Source organism: Condylostylus longicornis, unplaced genomic scaffold (genome assembly GCF_029603195.1).
Source record: "Condylostylus longicornis isolate FDR11 unplaced genomic scaffold, ASM2960319v2 ptg000040l, whole genome shotgun sequence".
In the NCBI taxonomy this organism is placed as follows: domain Eukaryota; kingdom Metazoa; phylum Arthropoda; class Insecta; order Diptera; family Dolichopodidae; genus Condylostylus; species Condylostylus longicornis.
Genome location: NW_026578009.1, coordinates 4,727,061 through 4,754,102, shown reverse-complemented (window position 1 = coordinate 4,754,102; position 27,042 = coordinate 4,727,061). Strand labels below are relative to the sequence as shown.

The 27,042-nt window shown below is 26.2% G+C and overlaps 1 protein-coding gene across 3 annotated transcripts in view; it reads left to right on the top strand.

The window, feature by feature from the left end:
- Positions 1-26,815, top strand: part of LOC129609609 (cadherin-86C) — a 78,839-nt gene extending 52,024 nt beyond the window's left edge. For 2 of the 3 annotated variants that reach the window (XM_055521636.1, XM_055521635.1), the window contains exons 3-15: positions 2,164-2,247; positions 2,338-2,463; positions 2,551-2,700; positions 5,520-5,634; positions 5,799-5,991; positions 6,123-6,366; positions 6,438-6,596; positions 6,668-7,476; positions 7,562-7,685; positions 14,108-14,238; positions 17,824-17,914; positions 23,222-23,415; positions 23,487-26,815. In XM_055521636.1, coding sequence (XP_055377611.1) covers positions 2,164-2,247; positions 2,338-2,463; positions 2,551-2,700; positions 5,520-5,634; positions 5,799-5,991; positions 6,123-6,366; positions 6,438-6,596; positions 6,668-7,476; positions 7,562-7,685; positions 14,108-14,238; positions 17,824-17,914; positions 23,222-23,415; positions 23,487-26,208 — 5,142 coding nt within the window. In that variant the 3' untranslated portion in view covers positions 26,209-26,815. The remainder of the gene's footprint in view (positions 1-2,163; positions 2,248-2,337; positions 2,464-2,550; positions 2,701-5,519; positions 5,635-5,798; positions 5,992-6,122; positions 6,367-6,437; positions 6,597-6,667; positions 7,477-7,561; positions 7,686-14,107; positions 14,239-17,823; positions 17,915-23,221; positions 23,416-23,486) is intronic. The other variant, XR_008697025.1, reaches the window with a different exon arrangement.
- Positions 26,816-27,042: the final 227 nt, after the last annotated feature.

The window sequence follows — 27,042 nt, the reverse complement described above, 5'->3', positions numbered from 1 at the left end:
TACAGCTTTTAGGATTTCTGGCAGCTACCCGAACCAGTACCCCGATCATGTCCAGTTTTAATAGGGTTCTGGCACTTACTACAATAAATCATTTGTGAAAATTTGGTGAACTTAGCTCAATTAGTTATCGGTGGGATGGACGGACGGACAGACAAAGACAAAGCTAAGTCAACTCAGAATTCGACGCTGATCAAAAACATACACTTGAGTCTATATATCATAGCATTATTTTTACTTGTTGTTACGTTTGTACCGGTAATGTTTGTACGGTTATAAGAATTGCTTATTAAAGTTCAAAACTATAAATACATTAATGAAATAGTAAAGTATTTGAGCATTTCGACCCAGGTTGTTCTTAAAGAGAAAACGATGAATTGATCATTAAACTTCCTTAACATTTCTCCATTATTTCTTAAAACTTATTAAATTGCTCCCGTTTAATGAATAAATATATAACAGTAACTTTTCAAAAAAAGGTTAAGAAAAATTAAGCCCAACTTATAGTTTAGTCAGAGTTAGTTAGTTAGAGCGAATAAAACCACAATTTCATATTATGATACAGATTAATATTATTTTTTCTAAACAGAAATTAAAATATTCCTCATATGTATCCTTAATTATGTCTTCATATGCTACACAATTCCATACAAGAAAAAAATCATATATTTATCGCGGTAGAATGCAATGTTTAACCCTTTCGCTGTTATGAGCGATTATACTCGTCATACTAGAGTAAACTCTTGGGTCATAACGAATATACTCGCTAAAAGTTGCTTTATTCAAGAGTGTGTTCGAGAATAAGAGTGTGTTTAAATTGTTTGTGTGGCTTTAGTGACCCATTAGAAGTTAAACTCTGTTTAAAGTGTGCATCTATAATATATCTAAATAATGTAAAACAAAAAAAGTTTCTGTTTACAGTACTTTTATATCTTTAAAATTGTGGAAGATATGAAAAGTAACCCAAGGGTAATCACAATTTTAAAATGGTGACCACGAAAGAGTTAGTATGAAATAGTTAAAAATTGTAAAAAAGGTAGAAATAAAATATTTTCAAAAGTATAATCCAACAATCTTTAAACTGTGATGCGGGTTTGAAATTCCTTTGAGCTCAAAGCTCATTTTCGCCAACCCTATCTACTGTACTTTATTTTGTTATTTTTTCAATGACAGAAATATGCTTACTACAGCCAATAGTGATATTGAAATAAATTATGGTAATTGTTTAAATTTATTTTTTTAAAGAGGGTATAGAAATACCTTATAAAAACCCCAAATCCCCTTATACTTCTATAGTTTTTCACATCATCGGTGTAAAACAAGTTTATTAGTAGAACGTTAAATTGATTGCACCGTGTTGCTTTTCCATTGCATATTATGGCAAGTTTAATTATCGCGTGCCTGCCTTTTTATTTTTTCAAAGACATTTTCACTTTTTTTGGCAGTTCACGAAGAATAGTGCTATTCATTAGCCCTGTTCGCAACAGTTTACAATACAAATCCTTTTCCTGAAGATTAAGTGTTCAAATTTTTCAGTTTTTTTATAATTTCATTGTAAACTTTAAATATAGTTTAAAGAAAAACATTTAAACAATTGTTGATATATTTATTAAAAAGAAATTCAATTTTCGGATTTGTTTAACCAAAGTACCTGTTTACATTCAGAGCAGAGCAGAGACCATATTGTCTATTGTTTTGTATTTTGTTGTATGACCCCATTGAACTCTGCATTTCAGACGAAAATTTTGATAAAGATACAAGACCAGCTTTGACCATTCTCTCTTTAGAATACAAGATAGCTCATATTGAAATTGAACTGTCTTTTATTTTGTTAAAGTGTTGTTAAAATGACAATTCAATAATATTTAACAGTTTTCAAGGATACAGCCAAATCCAATATATAAGAGATTTAATAATAAAAATATTAAGATATATTTATGTATATATACACTTGAGTTTCTCTTTGTCTGGTTCTTTATTAAATTACAGGACATAAAAAAATTTTCATGTTTATTTGTAAAAAGTTATGACATTTTAAGCCTCATTATTTTTCTTTTTATTTTTGATTTTTATGGGTCACAAAAATTATTTTATTTACATACATAATATTTATGAAGATGGAAAAAAATTTTTTTCCTTTAAACTTATTTTATGTTTATTTTTTAGGACGCCAAACGAGGAACAGAATTAGGTTATATTATTACAAGAAAGAACCCACTTTCACCTAGACCAGTTTATTTAGAGTTATGGGTAAGCTAAATACATACATTCATATTTATTTTAATATAATGATGGCAGTATTTTATAAGAAAGAAAAAAATTATTATTATTATTTTATAGGGTTCACCATTATTTGCCATAAGACAAAAAATTGCTTCAGTTGATACAACAGAAGGGACCATATTTTTATTAGGACCATTAGATTTTGAAAAACAAGCCATGTTTCATTTAACACTTTTAGCTAATGTAAGTTTGAAAAATATATTTGTAGTTATTTTTAAATGTATATGTATATAAGGTAAATTTTTCTAATTGCATAAATTTGTTTCACAGGATCCATATGCAGAACCGGGTCAAGATAGTAGAAATATTGCAGGTTTAGAAGTAGTAGTTATTGTTCAAGATGTTCAGGATCAGCCACCGATATTTACAATGGCACCACCAGTAACTAAATTACCAAATGGATTACTTCCAGGCGATAAGGTATGAAGAAGTTTTGGTTTTTCTTAATTAAAATAAATTTAAATTTGTGATTTTTTCGTGTACGATCAACAAACAATATTGGACTTATATGTAGTTTTAAATCTCTATTTCATTTGAAACTTTTATATGTATTTTTATATTATTCATTTGATTTTGAAATAATTAAATTGAGAAGTGGAAATCATATTCTATTGTGGTATGGTATGATGAAGAAATGAAGGAAGAATAATAGTCCTATGGAGGTTATCTGAAAATTTTCAAATTTCAACCTTCATATTCACTCTTTTTTAACTTTACGATGAATCACACAAGTTATCATAAACTATTGTTTTTGTTTGGAAAAAGGCTTGCGTTTAATTAAATGTTCAACTTCATTTAAAACAGCAGAGCCCTTTTTTGCTAACCCTTTCTTTTTAACCGGTTCAACTTTTATTATTAGCATACTCCATTGGTAGTTTGACCCTTAGTACAACAGACTCGTTGCAAATTTTTTGATTAATTGATTAATTGATTAAGTGTAATTATTTAATAATTGATTAATTGATTAGGTGTAATAGGGGGCCAGCAGTGACTCACTACATCTGCATAATATTATTAACAATAGTACCAAGTATGTATAAGGAAGTAATTTAGTTTAGAAAACTTATAAGCACATTTATTTGAGTAGACGGCTTTTTATTTTTGTATGGAAAAGAAAGGATCCTCGGAATGCAATGTACTTTCAACTTCTCACTTCGTCTGGAATTTTTTATGTACTATACTGGAAAAGAACACAAGCATTATTTTAATGTCTTAGAGCTTTTTCTTAAGGCAACTTTTTGTTAACACTAAACTAACTAAACTAATTATCTACCTTGTATTTTCTATGTTTAAATTATGAAAAAATAATTTTCTTGCTTATGACATATAAAATGGCGCCTTATATGACATAATGTTGATAACTTTAATTTTTCATATTATTTTCATATCCATTCTATGTGATGACAACTATGTTTTACTTGTTGCTTATTATGTTGTAAAACGTAAAAAAAAATTCTTTTTCTTTTTAAATTAAAAAGAAAAAAAATTTTATTCTGTGAAAAATTAAATTATTTTCTCTTTCCGATTTAATTGTTTTGAAAATCACTTAAAAAGTGTTGCACGCAAACTTTTCAGCTTTTTCTAGTTTGAAAACTTAAAGTTGACTTAAATAAGTTAACACGCAAGTTAAAAAATTATTTTGAATTATTTATATAACAATAGACTGGACGGACATTTTGAAATTATGATGTAAATTGGATTTTAATGTTAATGTTAAATTAAATTGAAATTAATTTAAAAGATTTAGTGTTTAATAAAATTTAAAGAATTTTATAAACAAAATTCTTCAAATATTTAAAAAGATCACAAAAATATAAAGTTGGGAATTGGAAGAAATTGGCAATGCTTTTATTCAATTTTCAAATTTTTTTTAATATTTATTGTGTAGAGCTGTACGACACTAGATTTACCTGCAGGTTTCAACTTAGGAATTAATTTATATAAAACCTTTAATTCAAAATTCGATTAATTTTATTTTTAAATAAATATATGCAATTTTTGCAATATAGGTACTTTCCATAATTGCCAACGATTTGACGATCATGTGTCATTAATATCAGAATCGTCGATTCTTGCAATTTTTTGCATATGTCATTGATCATTATGAAAATTATGGTAACGCTGTTTGAAACCACACCTGATTTTCGCCATTACTTTTAAAACAACACATTTTTATTAAAAACTTTAGTTAATTAGACTTCTTCTCTATTCTCTCTCATTCGGTCTCAGGCATCGTGTAAACACAAAAATAGCAACAAAAAAAGAAAAATTGAGGCATTGCATCGATTTTTGCAAATTTTTATCGTTAGCAACAAATTAGGAAATCATAATTGACATGTCAAAACGATTATGAAAAGTTATTTTTGACGCGCGTCAAATTGATGACAATTATGAAAAGTACCATATATTTTGCTTAATATTTCATTAAGACTCTTTCCCTCTTTAGTTTGAGAAGTTGAAAAGAGACAAACGATATTTAATTAATTGGCTACGATTTATTCGGAAAAATTTAGAATGTTGTTTAGAAGTTCTTATAAATGATATAAATTTTAATATATATGCGTCCTGGTTTTGTTGTTAAGCTGGAATAATAATTTACTTCGTAAGTAACAAACATTTAATTTACTGTACCAAAGAAGTAATTTTGTGCTTGATTACATATAAGAGTGCTGTAGTACTTTGTGTGTTTTCTATCATGCAATATAGGTGTAGGCACTGTTGGCTTATCATTTAGCTTAAAATTGTCAATACAGTTCCCCTTTAGCTATTTTATTTAAGAAATTGTTATAATTTTTCCTAGTTTATACTTATTTTTCCAATTTCCGTTCATGTAATCTTTCCTTAAATCATTTGCTAAATTTTTTATTCACTACATACAAAGATAGTTATAGCATATATATTTTTAGATCGGTGGTAATCCGACGTTTAAACAATATTGCAAAATTAAATTTTCAAAATATTTATTCAATTTAAGAAAATTTTTTAAACAAACCAAACTTTTACTAATCTTTTTATTCTCTGTATGAAACAATTATGATTTATTTTCATTTTAAATTTCATTTGAAAGTGAGTGACGGAACATGAAAAATTTATTTGATATAAATTGAAATCGTTGTCAAAACTATAATAGAACTTTCAATTTTTTCTTTTTTATTTTTATTTTGAATAGCAATATACATAATGTATAAATACTCATGATTTGATATTTGATTTAATAATTTTTCACTCTTTTTTGATAGGTGTTACAAGTTCATGCTGAGGATGGTGATAAAGGTAATCCACGTGAAATTAGATACGGTCTCGTGTCAGAAGGAAACCCATTCACGTCGTTTTTTGATATAAATGATACAAGTGGTAAGTGGATAACTTTGATTTAAATTCCAAATTGTGTCACGTATGGAAAATATACACGAATTATATATACTAAAATGTTTCTGTCTAGATATATAAATATCAGATTTCAACTAAAATTTTCTTAATGTATTTTAAAAATATTTAAATATATTTTTTGATTTTAGGGGAAATATTTTTAATGCGACCATTAGATGAGGTTGCGGCTATCACTCATATTGGAGATCCTGTATTATTAACAGTTGTGGCAGAGGAAGTAAAAGTTAATCGTGACGAACCACCGGCGATGGCGTCAACAATTCAATTAGCTTTTTTTTTGCCAGAACGTAGCAATTCTCCGCCATATTTTGAAAACGATCAGTAAGTTTGATTAATTAAATAAGAATTGTTTTGCAAATATCGTAAGTTGTCTTACGATTTCTTATAAATTAAATATAAATAACATATAAATTCGGTGTTCCACTTCTAAATTAAAATAAATTTATTTTTAGATATGTTACGCGGATTGATGAAAATGCTCCGCAAGGAACAACGCTACAATTTTCTGATCCATATGTACCTAGAGTTTATGACAATGACAATGGAAAAAATGGAGTATTTTCCTTGACTTTATTAAATAATAATGGTACATTTGAAATATCGCCAAATGTTGCCGAAAAAAGTGCTTCCTTTTTAATTAGAGTTAGAGACAGTTCCCTTCTGGACTATGAAGAAAGACAATCAGTTGAATTTCAAGTACGACTACTATATAATAAAATGAAATTAATTAAAATTGAGTAATAATTTTATTTTATATTTTTATTTAGATATTAGCACAAGAACTGGGACCAGCTACAAATTTATCTGCCGCTGTTAATGTTACTGTTTATTTAAATGACGTTAACGATAATCCACCAATATTTTCTCAATCAGTTTACAGAGTAGAGCTCCCAGAAAATATGACGCTTGATACAAAAGTTGTTCAAGTAAGACTAATTAATATTATTAAATATAAAGAAAAAAAATTATACATTTGTAAAATGTGATTTGAATTTAGGTTCATGCCGATGATGTTGATACTGGATTAGGTGGAAAAGTACGATATACACAAATATTAGGTTATTTGAATACATCATTAAATTTAGATGCTGTAACTGGATTGATTACTGTATCAACAAATAACCATGGTTTTGATAGAGAAGTAATGCCCGAGTATCATTTATATGTAGAAGCTCGTGACAATGACGGGAATGGAAATCGAGTTCAAGTGCCATTAATTATACAATTAATAGATGTAAATGATGAGACACCTATTTTTGAAAAATCAGATTATGAATTTTTCTTAGCATCAAATTTACGAGGATTTACATCCCCAGCCTTTATTAAAGCGACTGATTTAGATGCAACAGCGCCAAATAATGAAATAAGATATGAAATTATTGATGGGAATTATGAAAATCATTTCGATTTACATAAAATAACTGGTGAATTAACGGTACGTGATCAAGTTGTTCTTAGAGACAGACAACAGCCACAGTCAAGTAAAAGACAAAAAAGACAGACCACTCAAATGCAATCAGAGCAACAACAACAAATGAGCGGCTACAACGATATTTTTATATTAAGTGCTAGAGCATATGATTTAGGAGTGCCAGTTAGATCATCTATCACAACTATTAGAATTTATCCACCGGAGAGAAGGACTAGAACTGTTACATTTTTAGTTCCAGGCTATAATTTAGATAAGAGAAAAACTGAAGAAACTTTATCCACTCTTACAGGTGGGGAAATAATCATTCATAATATTAGAACTCTTGGTCCAGACGAAGCAGAATCTCAAAATATTGTTGGAGAAGGAAAAGAGAGGTATATATAGATGATATATATAATATATATGTATATATATAAATAATTTTAGTACTCAATAAAATTATATTTTGAATTATTTAAGGAGTGTCGTAACAGCAACTGTCCTTTATGATGGAAATTCAGTGGTAGATCTCTCTCAAATACAACAAAGACTTTCACAGCGAAATAGTTCATTTGCAGTCATGACACGGGACGACTCAGATGAGGTAATGCATAGGATTTTTTTTTATTCTTTTTTTTTTTAGCAATTTTAGAAATATCGTTTATATTTAAAATTTATCGTGTAACTAATTGGTTGAGATTATATCCCGTACTATATACTTAATAACTTCAATAATGTTTATGTCAAACTTTGTTATTTGCTCGTTAAAATTTCTCCTCCCAAATTTTTTCAACAGAGTGCTGTCTGCATCAGTTTTTTATTTTTTGCTAATAATGTTTCGCAGCGGTTACCCTTGTACGTAACACCTCTATTCTTTATTAAGACAGTGTTAGGAAATTAGTGTGCAATATTTTCCAATTGATATTGCACTCATAACAATGACATGGGTACTAATGATTAATACTATAAACAATTAAAGCACGTTAGGAACTATACGTTGTCATATCCTGTTATGTCATTGTTAGGAACTATATGTGTAACAATTTCTACTTTATTAATTTCCCACTTTTCAAGCTCTTTGTTAACTGTTGTTAAATGTAACACTCTCATATTTATGATATTATTTATTTGTAAAATGTTTAAAGGTATTATTTGTACAAAATATCATATATGAGGAAAAATAAAATATAATATTTTTAATGAAAGTTCTGACCTAAACGTAACCAATTTAACCTTTACCATATGCAAATGAAAAAGTTTTCTATTTATAATTTCTCTTGGCATCTATGTTAATAAATTTTGTCAGTTACACATTTCTTTTTCTATCTCTTTCTTTCTTTTTTTTTTAATAAATTCATATTCCCCCTTGAGCGTTCTTTTCGGGGTTTTGCTTACCAATTTTAAATGCTTTACGAGTGGAAAATTAACCACATGTATAAAGCCGTTATTAAAAAGGCTATCACTTTTATCAGTAACGTACATAATGGGTTGGTTTGTTTGTTTTTTTTTTTCTGAATTTTTGCTTTTATGTTTTTGCTTATAGAAAAAAGGTACACACAAATATCCCTACTTATTAGAGAAAATATCGCAGGTAAAATACATAACATTTTATTTTCTTTCACACATCCATACACACATAGAAACATTTTCTTGTATATACTCTTTTTTTTTTATTTTGTTTGTTTTTGTTTGTTTGTTTTTTTTTCTTTAATATTACTGTTGCTGTCATTTTCATGCTGCCGTATTATGAATTAGATAAAATTATTATGTAAATTATTATGCTTGCTTATGGTTCGTTTTTTGTTTCTAAAATATGGTCGGTCACTCGTATTTAAATTCGTAAAATAAGTGGATTTTGTGTATGTTTGTACATGTAAATAAGTGTATATTATGTTTTTTTGTTAATTATTGTTATGGAAGTGAATGTTGTAAAGGTGTTTTATTATATTAATATTTGTCTTTTAATTATCATCAGTTATTTTTTTTAATGATAATAAAGTATAAATTTAAGAATGTATGTAATTATGTACACATATATGTTTATATTTTTTGTTACAATGTAATTTATTTTAATTTACTGATTAAAATTTTTGGTGATAAAAACGCCTGTTGATATATCGACCCCTTGTTAACAGTTTACGCACTTTTTATGTACTCAATTAACTTCCTTTAATATTCCCTTTATTACAGTAATTATTATTATTATTTTTGTTGTTAATGTTTCGCAAAAATTTTTATGTCGGCTTTTTATTCATTTATTTATTTATTACACTTGTATTTATTTTGGTTTGTTATAGTTAGGTTATTTTAAAATCCGTACAATGGTATAAGATTCTTTTGGTAATAGAGAACATTTAATTTAACGTTTTATTTATAATATATTAAAAAGTTTCTTAACTATATACATACGTAGGTAAACTAATAAATTTGTAATAGAAATAATAAAACCTAGTTTTTTTTCTTTATAATTTTATGGTTAATTATGGAAGTCAATTTTAGGTTTCGTATATAAGGATATTTGAATAAGATGTACGTGGCATAATATAATTTTATAAAGATATTTTAATATAATATTAGAAGTTCTTATTAAAAAAATTCCATAAATTTAAGCAATTTGGAAATTTTAGACTTATTGATATTCATTTCTTCATTACGTCTAAATTTACGTTTAAGTACAAAAGTCTTGGGGGAATTGAGTGAATTTAAAATCTTACTAATATAATCTTATTAAATATAAGTTCATTGTTAATTTTTACAAGTTTAAATGGTCATCTTAGCTAATTTTAGTATCCGCAATACGTTAAACGACTGCATTACCAATGTAAGGGAAATATTATTATCACATTTCACATATGTCTAGTTTTCAACAGAAATGGCCGATTCAACTTAAGAGAAATGAAAAGAAATTATTCTTAAGCAAGATATTGGAATCTTAGTCTGTATTTCGGTATCTCCACGTATATTTCAGTATTGGTTAAATCGATTTTCACGATTATTTTATATGTATTGTGAATGTCATGGATTGACTAATTTTTAGAGACACAAAACAAGGCCCTAAAGTTTTCAGGTTCCACTATTTTTTTTTCCGTTATGAAAAGAAGAATTCGACCCTATTTTTAGGAAATTTGGGCCCCAAGGATAAATTTTTTCTACAATGAAGCGTAATTTGCTTTTTTGGATATGTGGACCATAGTAGGCATTTTTGGATATCAATTAGCTTTATTTTTTTAAGTCAATAACATAAGAATTTTCTGTAAAATTCGTTTAAAGAAAAAAAAATCCCTTACGAAAGCTTTATTTCGAATTTTCAGGCTTAGTAAGATAGTCTATTTGATGTTTTGAAATATAAAACCTTTCACTAGACTAATATAAGAATTGTAGGATAATTTTTGTCCTTCATTGGGAGGAAAACATAAAAATTGTGTATGTGAAATTTGCTGGCCGTATAACCTGAAATGAGGAAAAATATAATATTATATTCCTTATACAAAAAATATTTTAATTAAATTTCAAAACAAAAATCGAATTAGTGAAGAGATTTCAATTTAAAAGGATTTTTCGTCCTTAATCATTTTCCTTCTTCTTGCTCAATTTTGTAAAATCGAAAAACTTCTGAAATATTGCGACGATTACAAATACAGGCTTATTTTTTTTTCAATAAAGCAAAAAGAAAGAGAAGTTTTTATTCCAATTTTTGTAATTTTCTAATTATTTTTAATAAATTAATGTCGCATGAGTGTACCTGCCTTTTAAATTGGTCTTCCAATTTTGTTAATTTTTTTTTTTTCTAAGAAAAAATTATATTTATAGTTCTTTTATAATTAGTTTGCATAAATTTTAAGTACTCGCAATAGAAAAGTTTCTTTTTAAGGTTTTTTCATTTGTTTTTGGGACAACTTAAAGTTAGAACTTCTATAAACCAATAATAAAACCTACATATTTTTAATTGATATTTACGTACCTTGTAAAAAGTAATTAAGATGAAAATTAATCTGAAGTTAATGTGAAAATAAAACAAGTTTTTTTTAAAGGAACTTTTCCACTTATGTACGTATAACAAAAAAGTTTTCTATGAAATATTATTGCGAATGTTATTTTTGGAACTTCCTTTTTCTTCTCGAAAATGTTATATATGGTGTATGTATGTATGTGTAGCAAAAATATTTAATAAAAATTATTGAAAATGTTTCTGTTTTGAACATAAATTTCTAAGAAAATATTCTAAAAAAATAGGCAATATTAATTAATTGAATGGGATGTTCAAATTTTGCATTTAAAAGATTTCGAATAGAAATTATATTTTTATAATACTTATGAAATCTGTTATAATAAATGAATATAGAAAACAAACTTTTTTATTATTATTCGAATTTCATTAGAAGAATTTTAATTCTAAGTACGGTTCAAGGATATTATTTTATGATTCTATAAGATTCTATATATTGTAGAAGAAGGAAAATATTTTTAATGTCTGGAAAATTCTACAAAAGGTTTATAAAACTAAATTATAAAGAAATGTCATTTAAAATTTATTTTACTTTTGCTTCCTGGGATTTTTCGTGATTATGTTGTGTGTGTGTGTTTGTGTAAAATATCTAGTTAATTACTTATCTATACTCGATTTCCATTGACGAATAAATAGTTAGTATGTATAATTTTTCCAAAATGGTATATTATGTTTGTAATTAATACTAAAAGATTTAATTGTAAAATTAAAATTTTTTTAAAGATATTTGAGAATTTTCATAATTATTTCAATAGAAACTCCTAATTAAACTAATTAATTAAGATTAATTAATTATTTTTGTTGGAAAAGCTTTTACAAGTTGTTAAAAATATGAACTTAATTACAGTTACAAAATTAAAACAAAACAGAGCGCTTTGATGCAGTTAATATGTGAGGTATGAAATAAATTTCGTCTTGTGTTTTTGGCTATGACAAATCAATAGTCTGTTAGATTGTAATTTTGAGTAAAATGTGTTCGGCATGCTGTTTTATGTTTTCAATAAATTTTCATTTTTGTATTTGCTGATTAATGAAAACAACAACGGTTTTCTATATGGAAATACTGATGATGAATACTTTTAATGATTTTAGCACTTTTCCAAAAAAATTTAAAGAAAAAGTGTTTATTATTTTCACTTTGTCCGTTCGTGGACCAATTTACAAAACTCCTATACATTTTATGATAGGCAACTCAATTTAACATATAAACAGTTCTTTACTAAAAACTTATTTCCGTAAAAGAAAATTTTACTTAACTCCCCTTATTAAGTATATGAAAATAAGTAGTGGTGGGTCTCTTCTATCGCGACCAAATATAATTGAACATGGAAATGAAAAAATTGCCCCTAAAATAAATTGACTGTTACCTAAAACCCGTTTTTTTAGATTTTTAATATCGATTTTCTTCTAGACAATTAATTGTAGGATTCTGGAATTTAAGCAGCGTTAAGATACTTACAAATAGTTTATTTCGTTAGAAGAAAATTTTTTTCTACTTCGATCCTTCCCTAAAGTTGTCGTCTCTTAAAATTCATAAAATTTGAATTTTCGGTACCACATATTTCCGAAACTGTATGCTTTTGTATATTTGTCAAGAGCCAGCAAGATATAATCATGTCATCAAAAAATGAAATTTTTTTATCTAAACTCACATAATTAAGCCCCGAATTCATGGTTATGTTAACGTCTGTTTGAATTTTCTTCTTTTTTGGTCTCATCCTAAATGTATGCAATTTTTAAAAATTTTGGTATTTGAAAGAAAGTAATTTAAATAACATAATAGATTGTTTATAACAGCAGTTGTTGAAGGGAGATGTGCTACTTTAAAAATTATTGGTTTCACTCAAATTTTTATTAGTTTCGCATTTAAAATAGTAATTTGTCGTAAATCTTTTAGAAACAAACTCGACCAAAATTATTAAATTATTTATTTATATTACTTCAAAATTGTGCTCATATATTTAAATTTTATATATTTTGTGTTATGTAGTGACATTTGTTTTTTAAAATTTATGCATTATTGTTTTGTTTATTAAAAGAAAAACTTGTTAAAATAGAAAATTTAATTAAATTCTTTTTAATATTTTACTGCTTTAAACGATATAGTAATACATTTGAAAATTATTATTAAAATTTAAAATTCTCTTAAATTTGCGGTAATTATTCAGTTTTAATTATTTATAATTATATTCGATTAAATTTCGATTTGAAAAACTTAAATAATTAATTTCATAAAGCTGTTATACAAAATTAAAATTAATTTTGAATATATAATTAAAATATTTGAATATTCTAATTTTATATAGAAAATAATTTTATTTAATTTTAATTAATACACATTTGCATTATATGTAAAAGTTTAAATTAATTTTAATAAGTTTAATATGGCCTAAAACAAAAAATTTAAATTTTATACTTAAAAATCTGAATAAATTATTTATTTCACCCTTATATTCCAAACACTAAATATAAAATAAGGCAAAATAGTTCTACATTAGTTGACATTAAAATGAAACTGAAATGCTAATGTGCATTATAATTTGTTCTAGGAATAGTTGAAAAACGATTTTAAAAAAAAGAAAAAAACTATGAATCACATGTGATGTGCATGATAATTGACCATTCCGTGCTTTCATTAAAATTTCAAATAGCCACTTAAATTCATAGGTCATTACATAGTCAGCGCGAAATAGGGTATACGTATATAAGGTATATACATATATATGTTTACTAAAATAAATAAATTAAAATACGAGAGCATGAAAAACGAAAGTTTAATTTATAAATTCAGTATTCGCTCTCATTTGCGTTTATCCTGCAAAAATTGTGTTAAGGTTATCCGATAAACTTGATGCCTACATTATTAATTTTTAAAAAATAGAATTTAAAATAAGATTTAAAAAAAAAAAAATGATGTCGCCCTTAGACTATACTTTGTTTACACTTAACGTAAAAATTTAATATTTTAGAATAAAAATTTATTAATTAAATTTATTTATTGATTTATTAATCTTTTTCAGACAATTTATAAAGCTGAAAATAAACTTTTATTCTGGTTACTTATATTGTTGGCAGTCCTGATTGCATTAACAATACTTATTCTATTATTTTGTTGTATATGTTCCTGGTGTCCATTGTATAATGCTGCAAGGTAATTTTTAATTTGAAAATAAATTTTAATATATACAAAATTTTTAAATTAATGTAAAAAAAAAAAAAAGTTAAAATTTATACGTAAAACCCATGCAATTTTATACAGATTTTCTTTAATGCTATATTACAGTATATGTAGGTACAGGATTTAATAATAATTAGTTCTTTTATTCTTAAAATTTAGTGTACATGTCATAAAAATCCTAATAATATTATTTCAATTATATAATGTCTTTTTTTTTTTTTATAGTCGCATCCCTCTGTAAAAATATATTGCGTTTTTTAGGCTGATGAAATTATTTTTAAAATTGAATTTTTTTTTTTTAGTTTGGGTGTTTGATAGATTACATATATTCGATTTTTAGCACTTTTCCAAAAAAATTTTGAAAACAAAGTGATTATTAGTTTCACTCTATGTCCGTCCGTCCGTGGACATGTTAACAAAATTTGTACATCCTTGAAGATAGAAAGCTGAAATAGATATTTGAACTTGAAACTTATTTCCGGAGAAGAAATTAATTTTTGTAGCACACACATTGTTTTTAAAAGCATTATTTTGGTGGTTTTCGTTTATGCACGCTGTGCTGAAAGATCTACATTAGAACTAAAATTTCTAAACCGCAGCGTTTAACAGTATGCAAAAACTTCAGCTAAGTTTTTTTAGTTTACGCAGTCTACAAATTCTGAAACTTCTAAATAATCAGTTGTTTAATAACAGAAATGACATTGTTTATGAAATAGTATCGCAATACTTTTCGCCCTACAATTCACTGCAAAATATGGAAATTTTAACAAGATTTGAAAACTTAAAGAAAATTTACTTTAATAATCCTTCAATATCTGAATATGCCATTTTGAAATTTAAAATTTTTTTGAATTTAAAATTTGAAAAAAGAAAGAAGTTTCAGCAAGCAGCGAAAAAATTTGAACTAGAAGTCTGCGGTACATTTTTGACATTTCTTTATTAAAGATTGAATTTTCGAACGCACTTTAATGCAGCCAGTAATTTCCGAACGATCTATATTTTTAGTGTATGTAGCGTGAATTTTCGAATGTGCTACAAGCTAGAACTATTCTAGAGCTGAATAAACGAAAACACCCTTTCACTTGTTGAAGGGAAAAGTGTTGGATTACACACCTTACTTATTTTATTGCGTTCTAACTATGCTTTATGAAAAATATTCAAAAAAAACATTTAAAAAATATTTTCTTTAATTAAATTTAAGGCAGCAATAATTGGTTGTCAGAACACATGAACAAATTTTCGATTTTAAAATTTTAGCAAAACAGAAGAATGCTAGAAGAATATAAAAAAAAAATGTTTTTGGGAGGCCTGTTTGCCGGTTTTTCTGTCTACCGGAAGGAAATGTACATTCACTAGACGAATGAATTTCAACAATATTTAAAGAATCAATCAAAAACAAAATTTTATTTTTACACTTGAGTCCTGTTTGTTAAAAAACTAGGGGAAAGGGAAGTCTCCAGTAAGGGTTAAATTTATATTTTAAGAGGTAAACTAAATTGAAGCTTACTATATTTATCTTAATATTTTACATAAATGTTTAAAAATACTATGACTTCCAAAAAGCAGTGAAAATGTAAAATTGTTACAATATATCCAAAATGCATTTTAAAAGGTCCAAATAATAAATCCAAAATGCATTTCTTAACATGGTAAACTATTCTAAAGTGTATCGAATCGAAAAACAAAAGCAGATCATCTAGGGGAAATAATTGAGACAGCTTTTCGTTGTTGTAAAATTGTATTTAAACTTTATTTGTACTGTATTAAAACCTTTTATACTGTACTCTGGAAGTCACGAATATTTTTACTAAAGTGCTATGAATAGATTTGCTGAAATTTGTAAAAAATAAAATGAGGCGAGTTATGTGCTGACCAAATAAGTTTTTTTTTGTAAATCGTAAATTATAAACCTACATTGGTTTTGAAAATAAATAAGATAGTTTCATCAGCTTAAAGCTTCATCATTTTCGATATTAAATTTATTAAGAAATTTGAATGCTTATAACAAAACTTATGTGAATTATTTATTAGTTTCTTCTAATTTTATTTATTTAGTATATTTTGTAATTAAAAAATTTCATTAAACTCTTATTCATTTATTAAAATTTTCTATCTAACTTAATTTTTAAATTTTTTTGTTGTTTTATTTTAAACTTAGTAATATTATTGCTTTATTGCCAAGCTAATATGATTCTCATCTATAATTGTAATTGAATAATGTATAATTGTAAGCAGTGTAAGCTGTTAAACTCAACATATTCAATTGTATTGCGACCAAATATCGAATATTAATTTAATCATAATTTTCAAATAAAATGTAGGATTGCAAATTTATAGGGACCATAAAAATTTTATTATTTCGATTTATTATCTCTATTGAAATTTTATTAACCTTAGTATGTGGTCCGTTTTCTAGTCTATCAATTACTTGCAACTGACATTATTCATGCATTTCAACAGGACATGACGTAGAAATCATAAATTCCAATATGTTACCAACTCAATTGATTATAATTATTCCTAAAAAGTTTGATGCATTGATTTTTTTTTGATTTGACAAAATGAAAAAAACATTTTAAAATTTAAAATTTTCCGCTTTATTCCACAATAATTTTTAAAATGTTAATTCGGAATATTGCTTAATTGCAGATTATTGTCATTATAAAATCATTAAACTTTATTAAAATTATGGTAATCATACAAATGACGTGATTAACATGATCGTCATATCATTGACATACTAAGAAACGACCTCTATTTTGACGGTAATAATGTAGAAGTGTCAAAATTTTTACAAATCTTCTGAGGAAATTTACTTCTATTGTAGTTATTTTGATATTTTGAATTTAAAAATAATCACCTAGTTCAAATATTTTTCGGTATATGCAATCACAAAATCACATTTTCGAGTTTAACTATGATGGTACTGTTACAAAAAACATGTCTGTAATAAAGTGAACATGGCATTATAGTAACAGAGCTTACAATACATAAGTCATTGCACTAATTTATAGACTGTTACATAATTCATTTTATATTAATTGATTTTACCGCATATGCTTATAAAAAATCTTCATAAAAATTCATTAATATTAATCTTATATAATGCTTTATTAGAATTGCTAACAATATTTAAAATAATTACATATACATTCAAATAGCTGTAAAATTCTGGCATTTGTATAAAATTTATAATGGGGATGATATTAGACCTTACTAAATGATACTCTGAATATAAAATTATTGCAGTTCTTAATTAATATAAAATGGCAAGAGTTCAATAATTAGTTTGGCAATAAATGAATAGTTTTTGAGTGAGTTTCACAATAGCAATTCTGAGTATATAAAAGTTTTAGATAAGTCAAGTTTTGAATATACTATACACATACATACATATATTTTTCATTCTTTTATACTACATAATATTTATATTGTGAATGGAATGGGTAATTATTTTTGGGTCCTTTCAAAAAATTTCAAATAATTTGAATAAAAAAAAAAAATCATATTGTCGTTGAAACACCCTGTACATTCTGTTCTATTCTCTTTTAATTGTAGCAAAAGGGTTATTAATGTGAATAATACTGAAGATGATGTTCACCTAGTTCATAGAGAATCGGCGCATGGAAGGCAAACAAAATCTGTTCAGGTAGATTTCGGTTTTGTAAACTTATGTTTTGTTTTTGTTTATTTTTTTTTTTGTTGTTGTTGTTTTTACATTAATTGTTTTTTTTTTTTGTGATTTTTTTTTTTTTTTTTGTTTGGGTGTATAAAAGACATACAATTTGTTTTTTAGTATACAAAATGTTTTTTAATTTAAAAAAAAAAAAAAAAGCAAAAATGAAACAAGAAAGAAAAATTTATTTTGTTTTGAAGAATTTTTTTTTACATTGCGTAATTGAAATTAAATTTACCGGAAGCTATCTTAGAACAATTTTGGCAATTTGCACATTATTTTTTTAATTTAAAACCGTTATATTTGCTAACTTATTGCTCTTGTGTTTTTTTTTTTTTAATATTATTCTGTTGCTTGGTGAAGTTTTTCATTTAAGAATTTTAATTGTAATGAATTTGTTATATTTTTTAATTTTCTCTAGGAATGGGTTTATTAAGGTTCACAAACATTCATATAAATATTTTTTTTTTTATTTAACATTAACAATTTATTAAAAAATAATAAAATTTTGTATATTATATAAAATGTTTTTCTTGATATTTTACTCTCTTGTATGTTAACGTTGTATAATTTATAACACACGCACAAATCTTTTGTTATTACAAGTAAAAGTGATCTCTTCAGGTGATACGAGTATTACAAATATATTATAATCAAGTTAAATAAGTTTGAATATTAATCGGAATAACTAAATGGGACAGCAATAGTTTTTACTCGTTTATGGTTTCAGTTCGAAGTTTATGTAGTTGAATTTCTCATAAATTGATTGAAAATTTAAAGGATTGATATTTTTAATGAAAGGTGACCTTAATCATGATATTTCTCCTTACTTACTTATTACAACTATAAACTTAATAGAGATTGCAATTTGAAAGTAAAAAAGAAACACTATTGATAGTTGGGTTACTTTAGAGGAAAATTAGCTTTGAAATAAAGCAGGGCTTTTTCGGTATTTCAGTTTTTTAGATAGATTTGACAAACAGTATGTTTCTTATTAAAGAACTACAAATTTGTAGTGTTCGATTTTTAAGTACTGTTTTGCAGCATGTTCTGTAGCTCATACTGCAAGTAAAATTTAAAAAAAACCATATTAGCATATGAGCAGTTTAAAAAATTTCATTGCAAAAATTATTTTTAACATTAAAATGTCGGACATTAGAGATTTACAAAAGTAAATTGTTTAAATTTTTAAATTAATTTGAAATTTATCTTATTTTTTTCGATTTTGTGAAAAAAATACGTCATCTGAGAATAGTTTAATAATGTTGAAATAATTTTGATTTTTGGGGAACCATCTTTTATTATTATAATACATACATAATTAATGTTATCACTAGTTTTCGATTTTTTTCTGTTTTGTACGTATTTTTCTAAAACTCTGTCATCGAAATTTTCATTTATGCCCTGATATAATTAGGTTTTCAACAAATTTGAAATAAATTCACGCTTTCCATTTCTTTTTAGTTCTTTATTTGAAATTGATTTATTAAACGAACAGCTTCTGACATACTTGCGCATCACACAAAAGTCGTAGTGTCAAATTTTGTTGTATTTCAAATATTGGAAAAAATCTTTTTTTTTAGTTCTGATTAAGAACTTGCAGCGCATCATGCAATACCGAACAAGCCCGCAGTCTTATGCGCTGTTCACGTTCATAATTTAATTTGAGCAAATGTAAAAATAACGTTAAGTTGGTAACATTGTAAAATATTATAAATTCTATTTTGGAACAATAAAATTTTGAAATGTTAAAATACTACATGTAAATGACATTGAAAAACTAGTTCCCCTAATAAACCAGCACCGATCCCATAGAAATTGTTAAGAGTGATTTAGTAAATATGTGTGAAAAAATATTGTAAATCAATTTTATGATCACACACACACCTTAACTCGCTTGTTATAGTATATGTGTGTTTAAGAACTTTTAAAGTGTCAGAAATACTTTATACTCGATACTTTTATTCTTTTAGTTTAGCTTGAATCAATAAAAAAAAGAAAGTTTAATTGAAAATCTTAGGTTAATTTTATTAGTATACCTTAACAGGAAATAAAGGTTCACACGTTTTATTCTTTTTCAAAATTTCTTTTATACCAACACAAAGTTTTAGTTTTCTTTGTACAAATTTAACAATAGAAAATCATTCTTTTATATTTCCTGGGTAATATTATTTGTGTACATTGTATTATACATAATATATGTATATGACAAGTTCTTTAAATGGATGATAAAAAATTTTGAATAGTCTAGTCTAATTATGTTGAAAATACGACAGGGTTTTTTTTAAGTTTTTGTAAGGATGTAACCTATATGAATTACCGTGATTTAATTCACCTATATGCTCAAATATATTATAATCTCACGTAAATATATCGTCGGTTAAAAAGCAGAAAGCATTAAGTCAGTAAACTGTGTTTTGAGTAAAGTCAATTTGAAACGAGAAAAAAATAGAGTTGACCTTGTCAACTCTGTGATACCCGTACGAATTTGTTATCCTACGTGCGAATAAAGATGCCATAACTCACTATGGGACAGACTATGACTTTAAGTTGTCGTATTACCATATTAATGTATGCAAAATTTCAGTACTGTGTGTGCCAAATTACTATTGAAGTTGAATGGAAGCTACCAGAAAGAGCTAAGAAATTATAACGAATTTTATCAAACACATTGGCCCTACTATTATATTCGTTTGTGTGAAATTTCAATACCACAGCTTCGGACGGACGGACGGACAGACAAAGCTAAATCAACTCAGAATTTGACGCTGATCAAAAACATACACTTGAATCTATATCTAAGACCGTTATTTCATAGCGTTACAAACGGTAAGGCAAATTTAGTATACCCTTCGAACATACGTTCGTACGGGTATAAAAATCGTAATATTGTAAAACTAATCAATTAGTGCAATGGGCTTGGTCACTTTAATTTCTAGATTTATAAACTATATTCTGGATTTGCATGATTTTTTGCCACAACAAAGATTATATTATTCTGATTTAATTCATCTATGAAATCCGAATTCTCAAAAAATGCACTTAGTGCTTTCTGCTTTTTAACCCACGATATGCATTTTGTATACCATGCAGTGTTTTTTACGCAGTGTTGCAGTAAAGTACATCATAATTCTTTCAATTCAAAATTGGATCTTCGGAATTTTTTGTCAAAATTATATTCGCATAAGTATAGAGTAATTTTAATTACTAATTTTTAAAATATATAGCGAAATTACCCGAAAAATCAGTTCGGAAAATACCCGAATTGATTTAATTTTAAAATTTTTTAAAATTTCGGGGCAACAAATTTTATTTAAAATAGTTTCAATTATGAATGTCTCGTGATTTTTTTCTTTTGGTTCTCAAGTTATAAAATATTACTGGATTTAATGGGTTTAATTTTAAAAGTATTGTCATTTCTTAAAAAAAAAAATTGTATTGAAATTCACCACAACCACTGCAAAATTTTGTTTTCTTACTGGTAGTTTATTTTTAGTTCTTTTTCCCATTATGGTGAATTCTTTTTTTTTAAATTAAAAAATTTTTATTAAAAATATTGATTTTCACTATGTTTAATATGTTCAGACTTTCATAATACAAAGTTGTGGAGTTTTCTCTACTAGGTTGTTGTAAACAACAAAGCATATTGGACATATTTTAATTTTAATTATTTCCACGGGAAATGTATAACGGTTAACAAGAATCAATTATAAAATTAAAGTTTTAATTACGAAGGACAGAACGAAAATTTCCTCTCTCTTAAATTTTTTCATACTGCATCCGATTTGTCATTGAATTCTTTAATGAAAATTAAATATAATAACATTTCAAACTTTCAGCAAGTTCAAATTGGTAATCAATATAAGGCTCTATAATGTGAATTAATGAAAACATTTACGTCACACTCACTATGCAATTCAATTTGCATAGTGAGTGTGACGAGAGAAATAAAATATTTTTCATAATCCTATTGAAAATTGATTCAGGATCTACACAATAAATGCTTGATTTAATTTCATTTTCTTCTTCATTTTGAATTTGTATCATTTCCTGAACAATCAGAACAATTTTCAATTATATAACAATATCATTAACAACTTATATAATATGACCTTGCTATCATTAAAAACAATACATATTATGTACAAATGTTTTTATATATATGCGTGATACTGGATATGTTGTAACTATAAATGTAAAATAAACAAAAAAAAAATTAATTCTTTGTATGTACAGTCACTTGAAATTGTGAAATTGTAATCCTTTTAATTTTTAAAAGGAATGAATTACGATTACGACTTGTAGCAATAGAATTTCAGTTTTTTTTTCACAATAAAATGCCAACGGTGTTCCTGTAAAACACATACATACAAATAAAGAAAAATTTTCAATTAACGTAATTCGTTTGAAATATGTGCTATAGTATGTAATTTTCTTTTTTCGTATATTTTTGCCTTGTGCGATTATTTTTAATTATTTTATATAAAATAAAATTTTTTCTTTGGAAAAAGCATTATTTTTTTTTTTTTTGTAAAGTATGTGAATGTTTAAAATAATTATTTTAATAATACCCTCAGATTAAAGTTTACGTGTCCTTGTAAGCATTATTGAAAATACTAACTTGAACTCAGTGAAAATACTGAAAAATACATTGTTAACAGTTCGTAATTTTGTTAAATGAAAATCGAAAATCTATCTCTTCAAAATATTCTTATTTATTCTTCGGTAGGAATTTTAGAAATAATATTTATAAATTACTAAATTTGAGTCCAGTTGTTCAAAAAACATGCTGTCATATGACTAAATACCCATATATTAAATAAAAATAAATGTACAAAAGTTCTAGTTTACAAGATCTTAAACTGCTGTAAGTTTTAGAATTTCTTATGCTGGCCTCGCAGAACAAGTCTCGTTATGTTCGACAACATACGAGTAGTTATCAATAATCAGGATCGAAGTAATAATGAGTTTGGTGCAGCTCAAAATTATGAAAGAAATATAAAAAGCCGAATAGGTATAACGATAATTTATTATAAAAAAATGAACTGAGCTCATGTGTTGGAATTTTTTAAATAATCAAGAAAAACATTTTAAAATTTGTGAAAAAAATTGTGGTGATTTAGAAGGTTTCTTTTTATTGTTTTGCACTTGCATGCTAGACTTGTAGTATATTATTTAATTATTTTTTAATTTATTTTTATTTTATTTTTTTTTTCGCTTATTTCTAATTAAGATTTTTTAAAACATTTTTTGTTTTTTTTTTCTAATTAAAAATAACAGGTCGCAGAATGGATGGGACGAAGGGAAGCGTGGTCAGCGGAGAAATCGTCAAATTCCCAAACGAAACCGACACGATGGGAGTTTAGTCGGCGTAACCACGGTAACGAAAACGTAATGCAACATAATCATGTTAACGAAAGCGAAGATCGTCGAATAAAATCCGCTGACGATCACCATCCTCGTATAAAAATGAAGTAAGTAAAAAGTAAAATTTTTTTTTTTGCAATTTTAAATAAAATAATCCATCTACTTTTGATTATTTTAGAAATCATTTTAAAAATAACGCAGCCAAAGATTCACATTTTCATAGTTCTAAAATAAATTTAATCAACGACCGAGACGTATACGTAGAAGACGCTGATGAAAGAAGCGAAAGAGTTTATAAAAATCAACAAAATTATCGAACTCATGGACATTATAATCATATAGACGATGATTCAATGCGGAGGCATGAAATTGATCGTGGAAGTGATGCGGGTTATGAAAATGGTGCTGGTTTGAAACGTGTAATGGATAGTAATGGTGAACTTTATATTAAGGATGGTAATACGGAAATTTTGCAATTAAAAACAAGAGGTAGCAGTAAGCCACAAGAAGAAAATATTTATGTAAATATGCCACTGAATAAAGTTTCAAATTTACAACAACCACATTTGATAATGGTAGATGAAAGTGGAAAAGAAATTTTAATGAGAAGATTTATTGAAGAACAACCGGATGGTAAACAAATAATTAGAGAACATTATCAAGTTGTTCCAGGGCCCACATATTTGCAACAGCCGATGCCAAATGAAGTTCATACAATAACTAATATGCCAGATCAAGTTTTCACAGCCAAATCCGGACCAACAAGTGTTGTTTATTCTCAAGTTGAGCCTCAAGTAAAAGTGATACATACACAGCCCGCAGATACTGTAATTGTAGCGGAAAATGGCCGCAGCAATGAAATAATAGTTCGTAATGAGCCTCTTGGTAGTATTAAAAATGGTGTGCATGAAGCTAAAAACGTGCAAGATGCGGTTACAAGTACTCATGAGCAGATTGCAACTGATATGGAAACAACAGCCGTACAACACACTGTGCAAATGCAAATTACCGATTCAACTCAATCTCTTACTCAGGAATTAGAAAATTCTTTAAAACAACAAAACGCTTTGTTGAGGCAAATATTATTAGAAAAAGAAAAACTGGAAGAACGTTATAATCAACAAGAATTGGCGTTAGAAACACAAAGCCTTCCATGTCAGTCTACAGTAGCTATAGCGACGCAAACGGATTGTGAAGCTGCAACTCAAACAACAGACCTTGACTTAATGAACGGATCAGAGTATCCAGAGTTCTCTAGAACACGGAGACGTGCAAAGAGTGAGAATGATGATTCGATGTCTGAAAATGATTATGAATATATTAGTTATAGTCCATCAAATAGTGTTGACGAAGCTTACATAGTAAAAGGTAAACGACAGGTTAAGAAAGTTAAAGGTGGTAGAAATTTCGGTTCAAAAAAAGTGCCACGTAAAAAGGTTGTGATGGTAGAAGAAATAAAACGAAAAATTCGTACTCCTATTAAAGAGGAAAATGAAGATATTCAAAACGATCAAAGAAAAAGGAATGTTTTAGGTAACACAAATTCAAATTCGCAGCGAGAGACAAAGACATCGATGTTAAGGCGATTAAAAAATGAAGGTGCTGGTAAAAATACTCAAGCAACAAAAATGAAAACGAAAACCCCACCACTTAATAGAGATATTTTAATGGAAATATCAGATTCTTTAGATGAAGGATCCAGAGGCAACAGAAAACCCCAAATCAGAGTAAAAGAAGTTCAGTATTATTCAGATGATGACTCAGATGTTGATGCCGAAGAATTTTATATTAGCCGAAATATTTACTCTCCAGGCAGTATAAATGGCGAGTCCGATGATGATCGGGCTAATAATGGTAATAGGTTTGAAATTCATGTTTCAGATAATGGACACAAAATATATACCACTCAGGGATCAGATTATTATAAAAAATCTAATGTTAATAGTATACCAGCAACACCAGCCGAAAGGCTATCTCGAAAAGATGTATCTGGTGTGTCAAAAAGTAAAAAATATAGAAGACAAACTTCCGAACCCTCAAGCAGAGCATCCAAAACTCCAGTAAATAAACCCTATCCTATAGATAAGGATGATCGAATGTATCAAAGTGAAGCTGATTTAATTGTAACAGTAGAAAGAAATGAACGAGAACCAAGTGTAGAAAGTTCAACAAAAAGTGTGCCAAGATATATGGAGTGGTATTATAGTAAAAATAAAAATGGTATGAGTGATATTAATGAAAATACCAAAAATTCTGATAAAAATTCTAAAACAAAAATTGGAAATAATAAAAAAATGATTGGTGGTTCTGAAAAACGTATTCATAAAACAAGACAAACAAAATCAGATGACCAGGGAATTAATCAATCTGATGTTAAATATAAACCTGAACCATTTCCAAGAAGTAGTACAAAATTATTAAAAGAAGATGTAGCTATGAATAAAAATCTTAAACCAAAAATTTTAACAGATACCAGTCATCCATTACTTCAACATTCGGAACATAGATTTGAACATGAATATGATACTGCAAAAGAAATACCAGTTCCGCCAACAAAACTGCCTCATTATATGTATCCAGAAACGCCACCATTTGGAAAAACCACAAAAGATGCCAAACAACAACAAAAACAATCACAAACAAAAATAGGTGAATTAAAACCAAATAGTACTAAAACAACCGTTTATATAGATGCTTCCAATCAAACAAATGGTCCACAATCAAAACAATTAAATGTTTCAACATTAGAAGATGATCATGATTCAGGTATTGCTATGAATTCATTATTACATAGTATGGGAAGACGTAATCCAATTGCAGAAAAGAAAAGTGTCTTTACAATAGCTTATGATGATGTTAGTCGAGTTCAAAAAATTCAACCTGGAAGTGCTTCGCCATAATTATTATCCTTAATCTTTTTTTTTTTTAAATTTCATTTAATTTGTTAACTAAACATTAAGTTTTTAATATATTAATAATTAAATATAAAATATTAAAGAAGAATTAAAATTAAGAACAAAAAAAAAAAACAATAATTAACTAAAAATTATACAATTAGGTAATAAATTTTAAATAAATCCATATAGTATGTAAATAGGTGTATAACGAATGAAATTGAAATTAATGAAATTAAATTTTTATTGTATGTATGTATAAGTAATTATGTACTATGAGTAGATAGATTCATAAATTTAGTAAATTAACAAGTTGTGATAGCGAAATGTGCTTTTAAAGCATTGTGCCTTTACCTGTTGTTAAGGAATTACCTATTTTTTTCTTTTTTGTGACTTGATATTACAAAATTATTATTATTAAAAATATAAAACAAAAAAAAATTTTTTAATTGAATAATTTTTATTTTTTTTTTTTATTATTATATTAAACGTTATTCCATCTTTTCATCAATTTATACTTTTTAATTTTATTTTTCATGAATTATTAAAAAAAAAAAAATTAAAAATTTTTTTATTGTTTCATTTGGTACAAGTTCGTTACATTTACTTTTATATAACGAAAGCATAAAAATTTTGCCTTTATTGTAAATATATTTTTATAGAATAATGAAAAAACAAAAAAAAAAACAACAAAACAAGATTATTATATTTGTATTATTAGGTTATGTACTTATACGAATACATATGTATGTACATATATGTATAAATTGTTTATGTTTTGAAAACATTCACATATTTCATACTTAAATTTGTAGGTTGAAACCATATATAAATATTAAA